This window comes from Hirundo rustica, chromosome Z, assembly GCF_015227805.2.
Source record: "Hirundo rustica isolate bHirRus1 chromosome Z, bHirRus1.pri.v3, whole genome shotgun sequence".
Lineage (NCBI taxonomy): Eukaryota > Metazoa > Chordata > Aves > Passeriformes > Hirundinidae > Hirundo > Hirundo rustica.
The window spans coordinates 39,922,336-39,944,741 of record NC_053488.1 but is presented as its reverse complement, the minus strand read 5'-3'; the positions used below and the strand labels follow the sequence as shown (position 1 = coordinate 39,944,741).

Genomic DNA, 22,406 nt, shown 5'->3' with positions numbered 1-22,406 from the left:
GGGGACAACTGCTTGAACTTGAGTCACTGGTGTGACACTGCAGCTACAAAGGCAAATCAGATCCTGGGCTGCAGCTCCAAGGGCATTGCAGGCAGAGAGACAAAGGGGATCACCACAATCTGAACAGAGCTTGTTGGGCAGCACCTGAAGCATTGCACCTCCTTCTGGTCCTCACAATTCAAGGAAGCCACAAAATGAACAAAGGGCTTCAGAACATTCCACGTAAGGAAACACAGAAGGAGCTAGGCCTTTTCAGGGAAGAGGAAGGGATAACCTCATGGCAATATTTCAGTACTTGAAGGGGATCTTCAAAGGGTATAGAGTCCCTCTCTTCACAAGGAGCAACATGGCCAAGACAAGGGCCAATGGGTGTTAGATATCTTCATCTAAGCTCCTTCCCATGAAAGAATGGACTAGATGAACATTCAAGGTCCATTACAACCTGGGTTGTTCTGTGATGCTATGATATGAAATTTGAAAAGCTGAGAGTAATATATGAAGAAATCAAGTCCTGTGTCTGAGACTTCTGCTAACCAAGGTGAATATATGTGAAAACAAATGGTATTTTTTCAGAAACTTGTTTTCTACCCTCGAATCTTATTTTCAGGCATATGTTGTTTTGCTCTCTGTAATAATTCAAACTCAATGAGTCTTGTATAGATGGGGAGGAGGAATAGATGTATCCAAAATAATTACTTTTCTACTAGTTTAGTCAAAACCAGCTAAGAATCATTGGTCCAACTCTATTTTATGGGACTACTGTACTAGATCTTTCAGGTACCTAGTCATTACACCAGGCAAACTATTGCACAGGCCAGCTTTAACCGTGCAGTGAGACTGGAGCAGAACATAAAAGTAGGCAATATCGTAGTAGGAGTCATTAGGTATCCAGAATGGACTGAGTCAAGTATTTTAAGAAACAAGACAGCAACTGGCATTGTTTCAGCAGAGTGTTAAGGATACAGGATACAAATCTAGCAGACAGTAGAATTTACAAACCCTGCTGCTCACTAAGCAGCTTGTTTTCACATAAAAAGAACCACTCCCATGAAATAATGCCTTTGGAATTATTTTCCTGTCAAGATTTTTCTGTTCAGATTAAACAAGTTCTATTTTGATTCCTGTGCTCATGACTCATTTTCACATTCCACAGAGTAAATGGAAATGCTATCTATATATCTAATTTTTCAACAATATTATAAACACCAACCTGAAATCAGTTTGTGATGATGGCAAGGAAAACTCAGCGTTTGTTTCAGTAGCAGTTGTTTGTTTGAAGGACTGCTGTTTAACTTCCTGCCAGCACCCCACAGCAATAGTGAAGGTGGATGCTGGCATTGGCATAGACACATAGTAGTACCAGCTCAAGATACCTGTAAACAAAAGAACATTTGTGTAGATGCATGAGCCTTACGACACATGTTAGGTACTAGACAATTTCATGTACTTGAGATTTTGGGCCACACCTTCCACCTTACATCCTGGTATTTTTGTGGAGGAAATAAAAATAATTGCATTGAGACATATAAGAACAGTTGTATGTAACCACCATGGATTCTGTGTTCTAAGTACTTTTACTTACACCTTTGCTCTAACTGCTGATATCTTTACCTGTAAATAAATCATCCATAATTGGGATGTTTAATGCAACTTAACATGATTGTACCATTACTGAACAAGAATTAAATCAGGCATGAAATCTAGTAACACCTTTAAATATGTAAACACACACATGCACAATATTAAAAATAAACTCTTTCAACCTCCTACCTACTGTCTTCTGATTTTGTCTTGCTTGTATTATCTTACACAACCCAAAACCTTTCCTTTATGTTCTGGGTAGTACCAAACTGATAGACAAGTTTTAACAAGTAACACTAAAGCTTGTGAATTGGACTCAGCTATTTGAGGTACATAATATGTCAACCAGGCAATAAGAAATCAAAGCTTAGACTCAGACGAGATATTACCTAAGTCGGCAATTTGGTCATGTTACCCCATGAAGGTGTTAAAACAAGAATCTATTAGACGCTAAAAATATGCTAAGTTTTATCATAATGGAAACACAATGTAGGGAGACAATGAGTATGGTACAGGATTACTGTATGTATCAACACATTTTTATAAGGCGGAGAATGCTTTTAAACAGCATACTTTTCATTAATACAAATGCTGCTTAGATTTTCTGTTTCTCCCCTTTAAAATGATATAGTTTAAGAATCACATCTATGTATTCATGTATGGTCATAATACAGTTACTACCACCATACTAATAGGTTAATTCTCTTGAAAAGATCCTAGCATGAGTTACAGTCTGATGAGTCATGTGCAAATGACTATAGCTAGGGAAAGGTTGGAAACATATGAACTTCAGCTATTTTGAGAGAACCTTAGTACTTGTTCATTTGCAAAAGTATTCTGACTAGGGCTATGGAACACTACCAAAAGGGAAAAAAAATTTTAAAAAAACCCACACCACACAACCAAGTGGAGACCACAAGACAAAGAGGAAAGAAAATAGACAACTGCTGCAAAGCATCACTTGATTTCCTACCTTATTGGACAAAGAAAGTCAAGCTGTCCAAAGGAAGAACAAAGAAAAAAAATCTTTTGTTTAGCCTCAACAAGTTTCCCACCTTCTATTTAATATGACAAAACAATACCATTTGTGAAGTCTTCTGAGAGGCAGATGAAGTCTTTAATTTTATATGCACTGGAAACCACATACACTCCTTCACCCTATTCCACTTTAGGCAACATCCACCATCAAAAACCTTTTCTCAGTATTGCCAGGTGTACACATATTACTCCTGTAATTTTCCGAACCTCCTGTCAGTATATAAGCAGAATGGACTTATTTGTTCCAACCACATTAAGAATAAGGAGGATAACTTTGCCAAATTCACACTACTTTTTTTTTTCATTATTAACAAAAAGCTACAAATAAGCCAAGAAAAGCAAATGCTACCTTGAGAGAAAAAGGTCATCCAGGGCAGCAACAATATATTATTTCAGAATAGCAAATTCCTGATGAACAGGGTTTCATTGATAGACATTCCGCTAGAGGCCCAAGCCTGCACACATCGTAGTTAGTAACTATGCCATTAACCTACATTCATACAGGACAAGGCTCAGGTTCTGCACTTAGTGTTGCATGTAAATGCTATAAAGCATTACAAAATACTCCATGCACTCACGCTAATTGTAAAATCTTAAGAATTAAATAGCACCAGAGAAAATTCTAATGAAAAAACTGTCATGTGTTTCCAACTATCTTCTGAAAAAAGCATGGAAGTAAAAAAACAGTTACAGAAAACTGTTCCAAATGGCACGAGGTGTAAAGGAGAAGGCTCTCACAACTAGAGATTGTCTAAAAGGAAAGGGTGTTGGCCTGTGCTAGGCAAACAGAGATCAGAGAGGGTTACAGTGAGAAACAAGTTTAGTAAGACAGGTTACAGCAAGCAAGAGGCTTTTTTTTCTAAAAAATACTCCACAAACATCTTGAAAAGAACGTCTAAAAGGAATGGCAATCAGACTAGCAGCCCAAAGAGAATGCATGTACTGCATTCAAAAGTTATACAAATTAGCAATGAACACATGCTAGTTAGAGCTGACTCAATGCAAAAAGAGTGAAGGTACCAAAGACCCTATTATTTTGCAAGGATTTTTGAAATTATGTGAACTGTGGATCCTCCCAGAGCAAGATCCGAATTTTATAATGTCTCTGCATATCTACCAAGGGCCCAGTCCATTTCCTGCAGTGCTTTTTGATGCCTTCTGCATTCACACTCAAGAACTATATAGAATGCCCATATATTTATCCTATAGTTGTTGACTGAAATCCCATACACAGGCGTGACAAGTGAGTTCTCTCTATAGAACAATAGAATCCTTCAGGTTTGAAGATAGTGCATTTGTTGATCAGTGACTGAAAAAGTCTTTTTGCTGGCAGAAGTTCCCTCTGGAGGGAACCATGAAGCACTGTTTCAAAAAAACCAGCTTAACTAACCCACTGACCTTTGTGTCTTCTCTCACTGCTGGTAAGATTGTCTCCCAGCCTGACCTCTCCCATAACTTCACTTCCTTCCTTACACTGTCTTCACATCAGTGGGCTTTGTTTTGTTTTCCTTCATCTGTATCCTATGATCTATCCCAGCACACAGATCAAGCTTCACTCAACTCTTTCAGGCTGCACCGTGCTTTTCAATGGCAACCTTGGAGACAGCTCCATCTCTAGGATAACAGACAACAGTGCAGCTGAAACAGGGATGTGGCTTTCCCTACCAAACAGTATTTTATACCATCAAAACATTGTCAGACTAAGAAAGAACACATTGGGAAAAACAAGACTTTGAGCTGAGATTGGTCCATGGAAAAAACAGAAGTAAATCACCCCTGTCCTTCTACTTGTAATGTAATTTTAAAACAACTTGATTCCTACACATAATTATTTTAGGAAATTATAAATAATTTCAAAACATTTTGTTATTTTCTCTACCCATAATTCTGAAAAGCAAATCTATTGTGTCATAACTGCCCTAACCATGCAGCAACAATCACCTACTCTATGAGTTAAAAGTGAAAAACTTTCCATGCAAATATTTAACAAGAGCAGGAAATTATAATCTATCTCTAATTGTGCAAAGGAACAATTTAAAGATCGCTTATTTCTCCTACTTGAAATAATAATTATGAATGATGTAATTACTTCCTGGAATTTTTAATGCATTCAGCTATCTTTGAAATCATTAAAATTGAGTCCTGTAGAGTTCATTATAACTGAAAAAAGTGCCAAAGCTATGTCTCTTAATGCCAGATATGAAAACACTATGAACATTTTTACTCACCAGTATACTTTTTGTCAAATAGTTTCCACTAACACAAACACCACAAAATACAGCTGATGTTTACTACTTACAAAAATCTACAAAGTTCAACTACTTCTACGGAAAAGAAGAGCTAGCCCCTCACAGCAATAGATACAAAAGGTAAGAGCTAGAGCTAATACATATACAGGCAGTTAAAGAAGTTATGTAAAAACTATTCTTTGCCTGGAGTGCAAGGATGTCCTGGTTTAGAGACAAATTTGGGAGAAAACCCCTGAACAGGATCCCTCTGGGAGCAAACCCAAGTGGCCCCTCCCTCCAACTGGTCCGGTAAAAAACTTCTTTGGAGAAAAGTGGAAAAAACTATTTTACTTAATAAATGAAGTCCATACAAGTATAAAGAATGAATAACGTGAAACAATAAAACCTCTCGTTCTGGAGTGAGATGGCAAATTGAGAAAGTCCTTGCCGTGGGTGTAGCTCGGCTCTCTCTCTCAGTGCCTCTCCTCAGTCCCAGTCCCTCTGGCGCTGCTGGAAAATGCCAAGGTCCAGGCCCTGGTGGGCTGCAGGTGCAGCCCCCAGTGATCCCCTGGGTTTTCAGTCCAGAGCAGGCTTAAACAGTTCCAAGAAAATGAAAAAAAAAAAAACAAAACAACAGTCCAGGGAACTTCTCTGCCCTAGCTAGCTGAAATTAACTAAAAGCAAAAAAAAAATCTCTGTCCTGCAGTCTCTCCAAGCCTCTGCCGAACCCCTGTCCAGAGAAGACTGTGGAGGAGTCAGGCCGTCTTCTCGAAACAAACTCCGCACTTCTCCTTGCTCTTAGAACCAGTCTTAAAGGCACAGAACTCAATATACAGCACAAACAGAACAGACGATTGGAGATACAAGCATCATAAAGTTACCCTAGGACAAAGGATTAAGAACCCTCCAGCTTCCTTAAACTCTATGTAACTTGTAGGGATTTTTTGATCTAATCTGAAAAGCAGAACTTCCCACAGAGCTCCCTCACATTCATGAACATTAGTTCAGCACTGGCTCAGAGGGATGAGTAGCACTTGACAAGCTCTCAACTACCCTGATACATGCTGGAGATCAATCAACACAAGTACTGCACTCTTGTGTTTTGCCTTGTGGAAAGTTACGAGCACAAGCAAAGGCAACTGTTGTTGCTGCCAACTGCATCACAGGAGCAGTGACTCTTCTAGCCCTGTATTCTTTCTCAGTACCAGAATACTCCTCACTTAGAGCGTAGATGTCAAAACAAGATCAAGGATTACATAGTAGTAGAGTAACACACAAAAGCAAGCCAGTCTATTTCACACTTAAAGACTGAATATCTACTTCTTGAATATGAATTGAACAAATAGAAAGGTGTTTGTGACTAAATGTATTTGCAGCTTCTATGTATTACAGGAAATGCAGAAGGACAGTAAATCTGACAAGTGTAGAAAAATAAATCTAATGTTTATATAGCTCACATTAAACACACATGTAGTGCTCCCTGAAGCAACTCTCTCTCCCCCTCGGAGCCTGTGCTCCATTTTAGCCTCGGCTAGCTTGAGAGAGAGCCCACATCAGGGTCCTTAAAGCTACCCAGAGAGGCTGCTGGAATCTTTTTCTTATAGAGTACAGGAGACCGTCGATGGCAAAAGGCAAAGAGTCTGCTCTCTGTCCGGGGGGGAAATCACGACTTTATCCTGGGGTCCTGCCACCACCGGCCTAAGCTCAGTATGGAGCTCTGTCCCCGTCCCCGTCAGGTGCCAGAGAGCGAGCCCCCGCCCATCCCGGGTCTTTTTCCCAGGGGGGACAGGCCTAGAGGCAGGGACAAGCCATTACCCAATCAGGGACAAGGTGGGACAGGAACAAAGTTGGGTTACATTTCAGAGTGGGAGGATGGGCACTGCTGAGCAGGGACAAACCATGTGATACAGTTTCCAAGGAGGACAGGGAATACAATAGAAAATATTACAAAATCCAATACACAAATGAAACACAATATAAACCCAATTAACACACTACAACAGCTCCCCGCCAAGCTTTCTCCCAAAGGACATTATTAATTGCATTTTCTGATCAACTTCTCTAAGTACTCTATAAAGAATGCATGATATTTTAAGCACTTTTGGTCATACTCAAATAGCTACCACTTCTATTTGTGTAAGTATTCTATCACTATTTTCAAACAAACACGGCCTCCCCCTATTTCAAATGACAGATCAACCACAGTTTTGTAGGAGGCAGAATGCAAAAATGTCACATATGGGTGGAAACAGATTGTCTTGGTTTTGAAAGAGTTGTCTGCCAAGGAAGGCTAGAGATTCCCTTGGAATGGAGACTGTAAACCCCCTTTCCTCCAAATTATTATAGTTTTGCAATTAGGGGCTTTCAGGCAAAGATATGGCAATAGGAGTAACAGTTCTTTACTAAGAATATTAAAAATAAAAAGAAAAAAACCAAAGAAAAACACAAATGTAGTAGTAAAACAACAACAACAACAACAACAAATCCAACCAACCACAACAACAACAGCAGCAAAAATCTAAAAAAAAAAAAAAAAAAAAAAAAAAAAAAAAAAAAAAAAAAAAAAAAAACAAAAAAAAAAAAACAAGCAAGGAAGCAAACAAAGATCCTGGAAAAACCCAACAGGGTCAGGGACACGACCTGGCACCCTGTTGGTCAGGGTGTTGGAAGCAGTCCAAATAAGTCCTCCTGGAGTAACAGACATGGTTCTGTGGAGTAGAGATGGTCGTGTAGAAAATCCAGTGGTGATGAGATGGGTCCGGTCTTCCTCCAGGAATCCAGTGGAAAAAACCTGGTACCTTGTGTTCTTCAGTCCCAGTTTTTATCTGCCTAGGAACAGCTGGCTCCTCCCCCACTGGGTGGAGCATCTCACACTGGGATGATGGAATGTGTCATGTCATTGGTGGGCCCCAATGGCCCACTATCAGAAGATGTCCCCCTGGAGGATGGAGGGGTGGTGAAAGAGATAAGAAACACTGCCCCACCTGGTTTTAATGGCTGGGCCATTATCAGAAGGCACCTGCTCCCCTCCCCCCTGGAGTAAGGATAAAACATCTCCTAAAACACAGCTTTCAACAGATGAAATAGAATACACATTTTTAGGTTACATAATCCAATACATTATCCACCCCTTATTCTACTGCCATCTGCATTATAAATAAATCAATAAATTCTGTTATACACAATGAACTCTTACACCCAGTTCTCACTGAGGATTAGGTTTCCCTGTGGTACACAACTCATCTCTCCATCTTTCTGCATTACCCACCAACTGGAACCAGGTCCTTAAGCAAAAACAATCCCACAGATTTTAACCCATGCCTTTGCCTGAGGCGGGGTTAATCCAAACAGCCTTTCCTAGAATGCCTTTCATGTGTACCACAGGGACTTTATCTCCATCCACTGTGTGCAGGGGATCAGACTCAGCAGGACCAGCTCGCTTGATCAATCCTGAAGTGTTGCCCATCCAGGTGGCTTTGCTAAATTCACTTCCCAATTTTTGAATGTCCCCCTGCCAAGTGCTTTCAGGGTAGTCTTAAGTCCATTGCACCATTCAACTTTCCTGGCAGCTGGTGCATGATATATCCATTCAATTCCACGTCCTCTAGCCGAGATGTTTATAAGGCTGTTCTTGAAATGGGTCCCATTGTCAGACTTGATTCTCTCAGGGGTGCCATGTCTCCACAGGATTTGTTTTTCAAGGTCCAGGATGGTGTTCTGGGCACAGGGTAGGTCTCCAACCATCCAGTGGTGGCTTCCACCGTGGTCAGCACATAGCGCTTGCCTTGGTGGGTTTCGGGAAGTTTGTAGTCAATCCGCCAGGCCTCCCCATACTTATGTTTGGACCACCACCTGACATACCACAGGGGCTTCACCAGTTTGGCCTGCTTGATTTCAGCACACGTCTCACAGTAATGGATAACCTGAGGAATACTGTCTATAGTTAGATCCACCCCTCGGTCTCGGGCCCACTTATAGGTGGCATCTCTGCCCTGATTACTTGAGGCATCATGGGCCCATCGAGCTAGGAACAACCCTCCCTTGTGTTGCCAATCTAAGTCTATCTTTGACACCTCTATCTTTGCAGCCTGATCTACCTGCTTGTTGTTTTGGTGCTCCTCATTAGCCCAGCTCTTGGGGATGTGGGCATCTACATGACGGACTTTCACAGGTAGCTTCTCTACCCGAGTGACAATGTCCTTCCATTCATCAGCAGCCCAGATTGGTTTTCCCCTGCACTGCCAGTTCATCTTTTTCCACCTTTCTAGCCAACCCCACAGAGCATTGGCCACCATCCACGAATCCATGTAGAGGTAGAGCTTTGGCCGCTTCTCTCTTTCAGCAATGTCCAGGGCCAATTGAACAGTTTGAGTTCAGCAAGTTCACTCAATCCACCTTCTCCTTCAGCGGCTTGTGCAACCTGTCACGTGGGGCTCCATACGGCTGCTTTCCACTTCCGGTTCATCCCAACGATGCGGCAGGAACTGTCAGTGTGAAGAGCGTAATGTGTTTTTTCTGCTGGCAGTTGGTTGTACGGTGGAGTTTCTTCAGCACATGTCACTTGTTCCTGCTCCTCTCCATCCATGAGACCAAAGTTTTCACCTTCTGGCCAGCTGGTAATTACTTCCAAAATCCCAGGGTGATTCGGGTTTCCAATGCGGGCGCGCTGAGTGATGAGGGCAATCCATTTGCTCCATGTGGTGTCAGTGGCATGATGCGTGGAAGGAACCTTTCCTTTAAACATCCACCCCAGCACTGGTAGTCGGGGTGCCAGCAGGAGTTGTGCTTCTGTGCCAATCACCTCTGAGGCAGCTTGAACTCCTTCATAGGCGGCCAAGATTTCCTTCTCTGTTGGAGTGTAGTTGGCTTCAGATCCTCTGTAACTTCAGCTCCAGAATCCTGGTGATCGGCCCTGAGTCTCCCCAGGCACCTTCTGCCAAAGGCTCCAGGACAAACCATTGTTCCCAGCTGCTGAGTAGAGCACGTTCTTCACCTCTGGTCCCATCCTGACTGGGCCAAGGGCTACCGCATGAGCAATCTCCTGCTTGATCTGGGCAAAGGCTTGCTGCTGCTCAGGGTCCCAGTGGGAATCGTTCTTCTTGTGGGTAACCAGGTAGAGAGGGCTCACAATTTGAATGTACTCAAGAATGTGCATTCTCCAGAAACCTATGGCACCTGGGAAAGCTTGTGTTTCATTCTTGCTGGTCGGTGGAGACATCGCAGTGATCGTATTGATGATCTCAGAGGGAATCTCACACTGTCCATCATGGCACTTCACTCCCAGGAACTGGATCTCTCAAACAGGTTCCTTGACTTTGCTCTTCTTGATGGCAAAACTAGCTCTCGGGAGAATCTGGATGATCTTCTCTCCTTTCTCAAACACTTCTGGTGCAGTGTTCCCCCACACTATGATGTCATCGATATACTGTAGGTTCTCCGGAGCCTCACCCTTTTCCAGTGCAGCCTGGATCAGTCCATGGCAGATGGTGGGGCTGTGTTTCCACCCCTGGGGCAGTCGGTTCCAGGTGTACTGCACGCCCCTCCAGGTGAAAGCAAACTGAGGCCTGAATTCTGCTGACAGAGGAATGGAGAAAAATGCGTTAGCAATGTCAATTGTGGCGTACCATTTTGCTGCCTTGGACTCCAGCTCCTACTGGAGTCCCAGCATGTCCGGCACAGCAGTGCTCAATGGTGGAGTGTTGTAATGCATTAATTTGGTTTATATTGTATTTTATTGGATTTGTAATCTGTATCATATGGTTTGTCCTCACTCTGCTGTAACCTAACTCTCTTCCACTGCCACTTCACCCTGATTGGGTAGTGTCTTGTCCCTGCCTCTGGGCCCTGCCCCCTGGGGAAAAAGCCCCCATATGGGCGGGGCCAAGCTCTCTCTGGCACTGGCGAGCTATTGGGAAGATCTCCAGCCAAGCAGGGCGGGACTAGAAAATAAAGCAATATTTTCCCCCCGGACAAAGAGCAGACTCTTTCTTTTTGCCATCGACGGTTGTCTAGTCTCATGGAGAAATACAACAGTGGAGTTACTTTATTCAAGGCACAGTAGTCCACAGTCATTCTCCATTCTCCGTCAGACTTGCACACAGGCCAGATGGGGCTGTTGAAGGGTGAGTGGGTTTTGCTGACCATCCCTTGGGTCTCCAGCTCACGGATCATCTTGTGGATGGGAATCACGGCATCTTGATTAGTCCGATACTGCCGGTGGTGCACCGTCGATGTGGTCACTGGTACTTGCTGCTCTTCTACCTTCAGGAGTCCTACTGCAGATGGGTTCTCCGACAGTCCAGGCAAGGTATTCAATTTCTTAATGCCCACTGCCTCTACAGCAGCTATTCCAAAACCCCACCTGAGTCCCTTAGGGTCTTTGTAATAGCCATTCCGGAGGAAGTCTATGTCCAGAATACACAGGGCTTCTGGGCCAGTCACAATTGGATGTTTCTGCCATTCCTTCCGAGTCAGGCTCACCTCAGCTTCCAAAAGAGTCAACTGCTGTGATCCCCCTGTCACCCCAGCAATTAAAATAGGTTCTGCCCCCACATGTCCCAATGGCATCAGGGTACATATTTCTGTGGCTCTGATGTGCCAGGCCATTGGATCCACCCAATCCAAAAGACTCAGTTTTCCCATGTGTCTTCCTGGCTAGAGGCAGGGCTCCTCTGGCACTGGTTATTACTCCCTTCCTGGGTATACATAGTAGAGGATCCCTCAAGAGGGTCCATCAGAGCCTCCTCACTTCTATAATACCTGGGAGCTTGGTTAAGGGAGGCTGAGGCTACCTTCATTTTAGTGGAATGCCCTTGGTTAGTGTTTCTCTCCTTGAGCTTAGGCACCCATGCTGCCAGGGCAGAAGTGGGTTTCCCATGTCACCTTCCCATGTCTTCCCCATGGTCACACAGAAAGAACCACAGGTCAGCTCGTGGGGTGTACCCTCTCTCTCTAGCTGGGGGCCACTGAGCTCTGACTCTGGGGCCTGTAATTCACACTGGTGCCACATGGGAATTGTTCCTCCTCATCTCCTCCCTCATGTCCTCTCTGAGTTCCTTAACCACAGCAGAGACCTGAGCCTGCATTGGGCCATTGATCATACTCCCATAATTTCTGAGCTTGTTAGTTACAGAAGCCACTGTCTTTCCGTTGTTATTGGCATTAATGGTTGCAATGAATGTGGCATATTGAGACGGTCCTAGAGTTCACAGATTCAACATTTGCCCTGCGCATCTAACCTTGTCGAGGTCATTATCATGCTGTCCACCCCTCCCAAAGAGTACCTCCAATACTGCCACTTCCCTCAGCTGTTGATTCCCTTCCTCAAGTGTCTTCCAGCGCATTCTATGATGGTGCTCCTGCATTTGTTCTTTGTGGACAAACCTCTCCCATACACTCATTAAAAGCTGCTTCCAAAGGGAAAGGGGCCCTGGCTCCCTTACGAATACCTGATTCACACCTGAGTCCTGAGTCAAGGGTCCCAAATTCCTTGCCTCGCCACTATCTAGTTGCACATCCATACCCATAAGGTCCCAGACCCAAAGTAACCAGTTTGTACAAGCCTCACTTCCCCTTGTACAATATTTTTTTGCAGACTATGCAGACTTTCATACAACAGGGACTCGGTGATGATCTCCACCTCTGGCTTTCCTGCGGGTTGTGAGGGCCCTCCTTTCTTATCCTTATTACCTGGGTTTGACGATTTCACCTTAGACTTCTTTGTTTCCACAGGGGCAACTGCTGCTGGCTGTGGCTGCCTCTGTGGTTCAGCTGGAACCTGGACGGTTGTAACGTCTGTGGGTTCTGCTGCTGCACCAGACTCTCCTGTGTCGTGGCAGGGGGAGGGTTTCCCACCAGCTGCGGCTAATGAGGCTACTACAGGGGAAAGGTACTCCCATAGCATCTCATGTATCTCCTTTATCCAATCTGGGTAGCTTATTTCTGAGGCAGGCCATGGGGCAGGGTCAGGCTGTGGGGCTGTATCCTTATTCTCTAGGGTAGGTATCAGGGTGGTTATCCACTCCCCTTATCTTTAAATGCTAAACAGAACAGGCATACCAGCAACACCAGCCACTGTATGATATCATTAGCATTCAGAGATTTGAACTCTTCAAAAACTGGTGGGGTAGACCCAAAGAGATGGGTGAAGGGTTGGGAAAAAATTTCCCCCAGTGTTCTTTCCTCACAATAGGTACCATTGTTAAACTAACCCCAAAACCATGCAGTTAGTGTATGATAGCCCTGAATCCATGTGCCTGCCTTCCAGAGGAAATTAAAAACCCACCAATTCCCCACCTTCTTAACCCATATAGCAAACCGGATGACAGGCACAGTAGCCTTAGTTAGAGGGCCCATGTTTAGATAAGGGCCTGCAAATGGGAGAAATATGGGCACTACCACATGCCACCTGAACCAGGGTAAGCCAGACTACATGATACCCAGTATACAACAACGTAGGCACTTAAGAACTGTTATTCCTTTATTCCCTCAATGCCCTCATGCCCCACATTGGGCACCAAATTCTGTCTTGGTTTGGAAAGAGTCGTCTGCCAGGGAAAGCTAGAGCTTCCCTTGGAAGAATGGAGAATGTAAATCCCCTTCCCTCCAAATTATTATAGTTTTGCAATTAGGGGCTTTCAGGCAAAGATATGGCAATAGGAGTAACAGTTCTTTATTAGGAATATTAAAAAAAAAAAAGAAAAAGGAAAATACAAATGTAGTAGTACAAAAAAACCCACCACCACAAAAAACTCCCCCCAAAAAACAAACAAACAAAACACCCCCCCCCCCCCAAAAAAAAAACCAAAAAAAAACCCAAACCAAACCAAACCCCCCCCCCCAAAAAAAAAAAAAAAAAAAAACCTAAGCAAGGAAGCAAACAAAGATCCTGGAAAAAACCCTGACAGAGCCAGGGATACAACCTGGCAACCTGTTGGTCAGGGTGTTGGAAGCAGTCAAAGTAAGTCCTCCTGGAGTAACAGACGTGGTTCTGTGGAGTAGAGATGGTGCTGTAGAAAGTCCAGTGGTGATGAGATGGGTCCGGTCTTCCTCCAGGAATCCAGTGGAAAAAACCTGGTACCTTGTGTCCTTCAGCTAGGAACAGTTGGCTCCTCCCCCACTGTGTGGAGCATCTCACCATGGGATGATGGAATGTGTCATGTCATTGGTGGGCCCTAATGGCCCATTATCAGAAGATGTCCCCCTGGAGGATGGAGGGGTGGTGAAAGAGATAAGATACACTGCCCCACCTGGTTTTAATGGCTGGGCCATTATCAGAAGGCATCTGCTCCCCTCCCACCTGGAGTAAGAAGGATAAAACATCTCCTAAAAATCAGCTTTCAACAGATGAAATAGAATACACATATTTACTTTTACGTTACATAATCCAAGACACAGACTCTTGCCAAAACCTGCAACTACAAGTGGTAAATTAAGAATCTGCATATGAGAGTACACCTACCCCAGCTCTGCACTGGATTACTGCATCTGTACATGTAGAGATGTGTGTCTGTGAAGTAGAATGCAGATCTCTAAAAGTTTGAAGGAATCAACTTTGCTTGAGGTTCTCTTTCTGTCTGCCTGTACACTGGTTTTCAATATGACTTTTAAAGGAAAAAATTATTCAGCTAACTTAATTACTTAACAGTAATTCTATTCAGAATAAATTTATTCACCAGTGCTTACCAAAATGCTAATTCTTTCCAACAAATTGCATTTTTAAAAAATAGATTTTATTATTCTGCCAGTTATGTATGATTTTATAAATATTGCAGCACAGCAATAGCATACTGTATGTAAACAACTTGGCAAACTTATTTAAACTGAAGCTACCCTGAACAGCTTTCTGGTGTGTGAAGACAAAATTTTAAGTTGGATACATTTCATATACCTTGCCGAATTGCCAAACAATAGATCTATGTGGACATGTTATTTAAAATAACAGAATATTTCAAACTTTTTAACTCTTCAAAGTCCTATTAATTAAACTCATGAATTTGTATTCCTAAATTCATTAAAAATTTATTCAAGGCTTCAGATTAGCACTTAAATCTGGGTTTACTTGGTTTTTAAAACATACCTTAGAATATTACTCCTTTCCCTTTTTGCCTCTGTATTAGTTTTGTAAACTTTTACAGTTCTAAACAGTTTGCTGGTTTTTCATTTCCAGCTGTATGTAAGCAAGACAACGAACACCTCTCAACAAACTAGTTAAACACTGATGGAAAAGCTGTTACCCTAGTCTGAAGTCAAGAGTGCCCTTGCTTTCTTGATGCTGAGACAGGAAAGTATTATTCACCAACGGAGCTGAGCAGCTCATCACGGTAGTTTTCCATACTTCAGCAGCAGAGACAAGCTTTGAAAGAGGTCTTATACATGGCTAAATATAACCAGACAATTCCATGAAAATGAAATTGGATTAACTGATAATTCTCAAATCAATGGAGGTTTTCCTTTTTTCCGCTCAAGAATAAACCTGTCTATGTAAAGGGGGAACAGAAGATATTCTTAATTCTAACTTTTTATATGCTACCTCTCATCAGAACAACTCACGCTAGAAAATACTGACCCAGTTTAACAGATTATATCAAAACTCACGAGAAGAAGGCATACTTCATTGTCTTCTCTGGATAGAAAGAAGTTTACATAATAAAGTATAACCAACACAGAAGAAATGCTTATTTGCTTACTGTTGAAAAAGTTATGTTCTATCAAAGCAATAAACCTCCAGGGAGATCAGATTTTCAGGGCACTGACCTGATATTCTTCAGCTATTCCATGTATTCCAGGCAACAGATATGACACAATGGCTGCTTCTAATCACATGCTACACTCGGACCGCAGAACTAAAACTGAAAGATAATTATCTACCAAGGCCTGAAGTTGTTGAGAGCTGGATAAAGTACTTCATCTACAAGACTTGAGTCCACTGTGATTAAAATAAAGCAAATTTATGAAAAGTGAAATCTAGGTGTGGAAACAGAGAGAGGGGAAAAAAGCAAGCAACACAGTAAAATACAGAAAAGTAGATACTTTGAATACTTATGAAGTTATCCTGGGACCTTGCGCAGGTAACTTTTCCACAGAAGGACATGGAGATTCCAGAGAGACGTGGAAGTGCTTTTAAGGTTAGGAACTCCATTCTTTCCCAAATCATGTATTTACTAAGCTTGAATTCTAATAATAAAAGTATTACAAATAATTTGTCTTTAAAATATATATTTCACCTTCTTGAAGTTGGACTGGTTCTGCTGAGTTTTCACCACTCATTAATACAACAAAGCCCGCAGCTGTTCGGACTGAGGCTTGCCATGTTGACAAGGCAATGGGTGGTTCTTGGCATGGGAAGAGGGCTCTGTTGTTTATTGGTGATCCCATTGTATAAACACATGGCCTAGATGGAAGGAAAAGAGATAGAAGTTGGAGTCACAATAAGAAAGACTGAATTAAATTCTACATAAAAAAAAAATCAAAGATGCTGTTGTACTGAGGTGGTTTCTTTCTTTAACTTCAGCTCTGCAGGTTTCAAACCTGTATGGCATGAACCAATTAAAGTACAATCTAAGCCATTTAAGACAAGAATAACAAGATTACTACCATACCTTCAAACTAGAAAATACTAATTCCAGTCTTCTCCCTCTCATGCTTTTGCATGAGTCTTCTAGCCTCATTCAACAGCTTCCAGTTGAAACCATAAGGTCAAAGAAGGCTTCTGAGTATCTTCTGATGACACCACTCAGGGCTTCACAAACACCTGTGACACCTCCTAGCTATCATCCCAGTAATGCTTTCACTATCATGAATCCAGTCTCCTGAATTAGCAACCTGGAGGTTCATGCAAACTCAACAGTAGATCTAGTTTTGAGTCTTCATGAGTCCAAAACTCAATAAATACTGACATTTTTACATTTAATCTTAGAGGTAATGCACCCTAGCTCACCTGTCTTTGGGAATTTCACAAGGCACATAATAAGAATTAATTTTTATCGTATCAGCTCCAGCCTCCTTCATGCTTCTTACATAGAACAAAATTCCCTGTAGTACTGCTCTTTTTGCAGTTACTCTAACCCTCTCCCCAGCAAAACATCTCAGTCTACCACCCATTCCCAATTTCAGCTGCAATATTTCACTCCAGTAAATTTCTTATTAGCCACTTAGCTAGAGCTGGGAAGGTAACAAGGCCTTTCATTAGCTCCTTCTAACTCGCTATTGCTGGTGGATGGACTTAATGACTCTTGGTTCACTTATTTTGTTGCATTTTGCAGTTTTATCTAAATTCCTATTACCTGCATAACACCACCACTTATCTTAAGGAAAAAAAAAAAAAAAAGGCAAATTTTCCAATTATAAATTATATAAAAAATCCACAGTCAATAGGTCAGTCAATAGGTTTCTCCAGTAAAAGAAAGAAAATCCTGAAAGCATTACTTCACTACACCGAACTTTTTAAAACCTATGGTATTTAAAGCTAAATATTATGGGAGCAAAAAATTATTTTGAGGCTAAAAATATTCTGGTCAGTATCTTTCATGACTTGAGTTGAAAAATTATCAAAACACTTTAGAAAGTAGGAGACAAATTATTAGGGCAAGACTGATTTTGCAATGGCTAAAATCTTAGTGTTTTATTTACTCCCCTCCAAACTGCTTTTCCTTTCAAATTATTCTTTCTCTAAAGCCAACTTCAAATTATATAGAGAAAGAACTTGGAAACACTGACAAAATATATTCCTAAGATATTTCTGCCCTGTTGCCATTGCTATCTGTGCTACTGTGTCTAGAGCAGTCCTGGGACATTTAAACACACAAGTAGAAAAAGAAAATAATCTAACTTCCCCCATCATGTACCAGAGTGAATAGAGTAGGACCTACACATCAAGTGAAGTTCAGGTAACTGCAGTGGAGAGAAAGCCAATAGATTATCTTTTAAACAGTAAAACACCATGTACAGTTAAATGTGATACACCACTAATCTGCATGGATTTTTAATTAACTTAGATGGAATTAAAATCCTAAAACCAGCTCTGATATTCATCAAACAATTGGCTTTTCTCCCATGAAAGAGTGCATGGCAGAGAGCTGACAGGAAAAATGAAGAACCTGTTTTTTCACCTTCTAGGAAGACCTGCTTCCTCCCAGCAATGCTAGTCAAGAGCTACTGGGATTATTATTTACCCTAAAACACATATGTGCCTTGAAGGCATGAAAAGGTGACTTCTCATTCATGAAAACTTCATCAAAATACAGATGTTTATTAAAAGAGATCCTAGTAGAGGAAAGGTAGGATTAGTGATTACTGCTACACACATTTTCCCAATGATTTGCCATGCACTGTGAAGGCTGTTTTGCCAGGTGCCCTTGGTACAATCCACTCTTAGGAGCAGTATAGGGGATCTTCATATTCTGTAGAGGCAAATACCACGATGGCAGAGAAAAATGGCTGGCAGAACAGTGCTAAATACTAAACACTATAATGCCGTGTTAAATACAATATAAATTTTTCAGAGAACAGATGATACCAGGAACATTAATGTCACCTGCCCTCAGAGAGCACTTTTATCTGCATACCATAAGGTATTTCACAGATAACGTCAATACCATTTTGCAGATAGTTCTAGCACTCAAGCTGCTCCTACAAGCTTAGTTCTAAGACCTCTGGTCCAGTAGTTTGGGTTTTTTCCCCTAAGACATTTTAATGCTAAAATATACACACAGGAATGTCACAAATCTCTACCATAAAAGTCCAAGTCAAAAGTGAGTTAGGTAAGTGAAGAAAGGCTGGTCAAGTATATAATCTGTTCTTCAGAACTAGGAGTTCTTTCCATTCCTCACCCATTTTAATACAATATTTGTCCAGATACACTTATTAACTTGATTATTTCATACCTAAATATACCAAATTACGTCAGTCTGCCAAAAAAAAAAAAGTAACAAAAACACACAAATTCTAAATTTTTAAAGGAAACTATCAGAAGAACAATTACATCAGCCTTTAATTAGATATTTGTTATATTTCCTTTAAAGTGGTAATTTCTTTTTAGAGCATTGGTAATAGTGCAGTGTTACTTTGCCATATCCACTGCAGCTGACAATTGTCTTTCTTTGGGGTCAGGTGGAACAATTTCAGCACATAAGAGGACCAGAAGTGTAATTCTTATTGTGGTATCTATCAATTTCTTCATTTGATCCAGAAAATAACCAGCTAACCTAAGCACATGACAGAATAGCAAAGAAAAATAATTAGGTTTAGACTGCTTTTGTCAATTGATTCCCCTATTTGCCCTTTTTAAATCACTTACCTCCACCCCTCCTAGCAAGATATTTCACAGTTCCTTTCCTCTTTCTACTGCCTATCCCCTCCACTCCTGGTCTTTATCTTTTAATGGTCTTGTAATACTCACATCATCTGCTTATGTAATATTTATGCCAACCATAATCTTTGCAAAGACTATGTAAAGACTTTGCAAAACTTTCAAGAGTTAAGGAAATTTCATGCAACAAAAGAAAAGATAAGCAGAGGTATTATCAGAATATTTCTCTAATTACTTGTTACACTGGTAGAACAAGCATCCACAAAACATCCACAAAACACAAAACACAGGAGTGACATCTCTGGTCACTCCCCTGGACAACTATTAAAAAAAAAAAAAAAAAAAAAAAAAAAAAAAAAAAAAAAAAAAAAAAAAAAAAAAAGAATGGATTTGATATTCCTGGAAATGTGGAAGGCAACAAACAAGTAGTTGTAAAAAAGAATTTAATTATCTCCTCTGAGTCAGTTATCCTAACTAAAAGAATGGCCATGAGAAATATGGGTAAATATTTCCAATGGATATCCAGACTATTGGAGAAAACAATTACTAGTTGTAGTTATGTTTGGTTTTGCCCCAAGAGGAGACTAGGGACTGTCTGTTGTTCAGTAATCTCTCTAATGAAAATAAATGCAACTCATCAGTAATCCACATCTTTACAACACAACAAAATCAGGTCAAACCAGCTCTTGGCAGATCTCCCTCTCCCATGTAAGTCTATGCACTATAATAATGAATTAAAAGTATCTTTAAGCTAATAATAATGTTCAGCTGATAATCTGTCTCTGAAAAGGAATCTGCAGGCCATGAGATACCTGCCATCAAACACCTGAAACATACTCTAAGGCTCATCCATGTTAACTTGCTCTACCTAATGTCAAGGGCTTTATCAAGGAAAACGCCCAGCTCAGAAACTCTATCCCTTTCCTGTACTTGAAAAATTTCATTCCCCATTTCTGCAAAGGTTGTCTCCATTTAAGGATGTAAGGGGGCACCCTCCCTTAGCTACAAGGCCAATCCCTGCAAAAGCACTGCTCTTCACAGCTTCCTTACTTTAAATTACGTTGACAAAGCAGCAGGATTTTTTGGCATCTAAATCACAAGAATTTTTTTTATTCTGCCTTATCAGTTTAAGTATCTGCAAAGTGCCAGTGACTGCCATCAGATTCCATCAGAGCAGGTATTCTCGTTTAGATTTTACTGTTGAAAAAAAACCAGTCAATAATACCCACGTTTCTCACCGTCTTACTTTTAGCTAGGACAACTAATTCAGAGGAGAGAATTTAAGTTTTTTTACAAATATTTGTTTCCTGGCTTCCACATTTCAGGACTATCAAATCCATTTATTTTGTACTCAGGGCTTGTCTACATTTTTTCTTTGGTTTGGTTTTTCAGATTTTTTGTTTGTTTGTGCTTGTTTTTGTGTTGTCTTTTTTGTTTGTTTGTTTTACTTTTCTATTCTATTCCTATCATTTGTCAGTCTTTAAAAGTCACTGCATACCACATGAATAATCCAACAAACTCCAAAATGCTTCACTAATTTCTCAAATATTTATATTCCCATGTTCCCATTACTGGGAACAAAAATAAACAAAATAACAGTAGAGATTTCCCACAGCTGAGGATTGCCTCTTAAGATTTGGTCTGTCACCTAACAGGGTTCTGGACTGTCTTATTCTACCAAACCTTGCCTATGAAGAAAACCAAATTTTTTATTCCCTTCCTGCATTTCCAGCTTCCAAGAGCACAGAACAATGCTAACTCACGCCACTGAAAAACAAACATCTATCTTCATGACACACTTTCTAATTTGTAGTAAATAACTCTACCTTTCAAACCAACCTCAGCAGTATTTTCCAAACACATCTTACTCTCTTCTATTCTCTTTCTATCTCTACTTACTTTCAAGTAGATTAGCTCCCTAATATGCCTTATGATCCAGCTGTACACACGCTTGTCATCATGCCAGTGACTGAAGGAACTAGCATCCAAGTTTAGAGAGGTCAAAAGTGTTGCTTTCATCAAGCGTATTTTGTTAGGCCTTGTCATTCCTTTATACTTTCCCTATTTCCCTCTTCCCATTAGCACAAGTCAGCTCAGTGGTTGCTTTTTGTTTGGCCCCAAACACTCACACAGAGAAATCTGAAATTCCATGTGTTCAGTTCCTCTACTAAAAATAGAAGTGTGTCTTGCTGTGATAACATGTTCGTATACACATATCTAATCTTGCCTAAACTCATCCCACAAAGCTTTGTTTCAACTGGGGTTTTTTGTGTATTATACTACATCATTCTTTAAAACAAACAAAATGGAAGTCTTGTTAAATTGTGTATAGGCTAAATTTCATAACACTGTACTAGTGTTAAATTACAGGAAACACTGGAAGTGGTTACACAATGCATGTACTTTGTTATTTACTTTTCTCCAGGGTTGGAACCACAATATAGACTCCTTCGGTAAAGGATTTGACATCCGAATAAAAAAGCACCAGATACATAATTTGGAAAAATTTGAAGAATCCTCCTATGGCATTATGAGATTTACCACTATGTTTATGGACTCATAACATACAGAATTTGATTTTAAAAAGATACGAAGAAATATTCTAATGACTGTGCTATGAAAACTTATTTTCTAACAGGCATTAGTTTTTGGAATACCCTACACAGGCCTGAAAATAGATCAGTTTATATTATTTTATACCATCAAACTACTGGATCCATGTCAAGCCTGCTTTTTCTGCTCCATTATTGATAATAAAATTCCACCCATTTGTGTACAACTGTCATGAAATGTCACTAAAATAAAAACAATGCTTTACAGTGAAAAGGTTATAAAGAGTCAAAAATGTTCGTGATTTAGATGCTTAAAAGAAACATTCAAACGCTCAAATCACGCAGAGGAGGAGTCCTATACCAGCTGAGTGTTGCTAACATTAGTTAGTAGGGCAGGTAGACACAGACATGTGACCATGGGCAACTGCTCTACCTTTGCATGCAGTCAAAATTAAGAATTTTCAGATATAAGAGTACTATATTGAGTTAAATTTCCTAAACTCATACCAAAAACAACTCCTCAGCTGGAGTGAGGAAAGGAAGGGGGGAAAAAAAAAAATAAACATGATTGAGACATTTCTGGACTTGATGGTTCTTACAGATTAGCAGCAGAATTCCCTAACCATCACAAATGCAACCAAAAGGCCTCATTTTCCTCACCAACATAGATGCTAGTGAAAAGACTTAATTTATATGAAT

General features: G+C 40.8%; 1 protein-coding gene across 6 annotated transcripts in view; it reads right to left on the bottom strand.

Annotated features, from left to right (window-relative positions):
* The window catches only part of AOPEP (aminopeptidase O (putative)), a 287,414-nt gene that overhangs the window by 254,333 nt on the left and 10,675 nt on the right, over positions 1 to 22,406 (bottom strand). For all 6 annotated transcript variants that reach the window (XM_040089516.1, XM_040089515.2, XM_040089514.2 and 3 more), the window contains exons 4-5: positions 16,073 to 16,239; positions 1,211 to 1,373 (exon numbers count right to left, since the gene is read on the bottom strand). In XM_040089516.1, the coding sequence (XP_039945450.1) occupies positions 1,211 to 1,373; positions 16,073 to 16,239 (330 nt within the window). The remainder of the gene's footprint in view (positions 1 to 1,210; positions 1,374 to 16,072; positions 16,240 to 22,406) is intronic.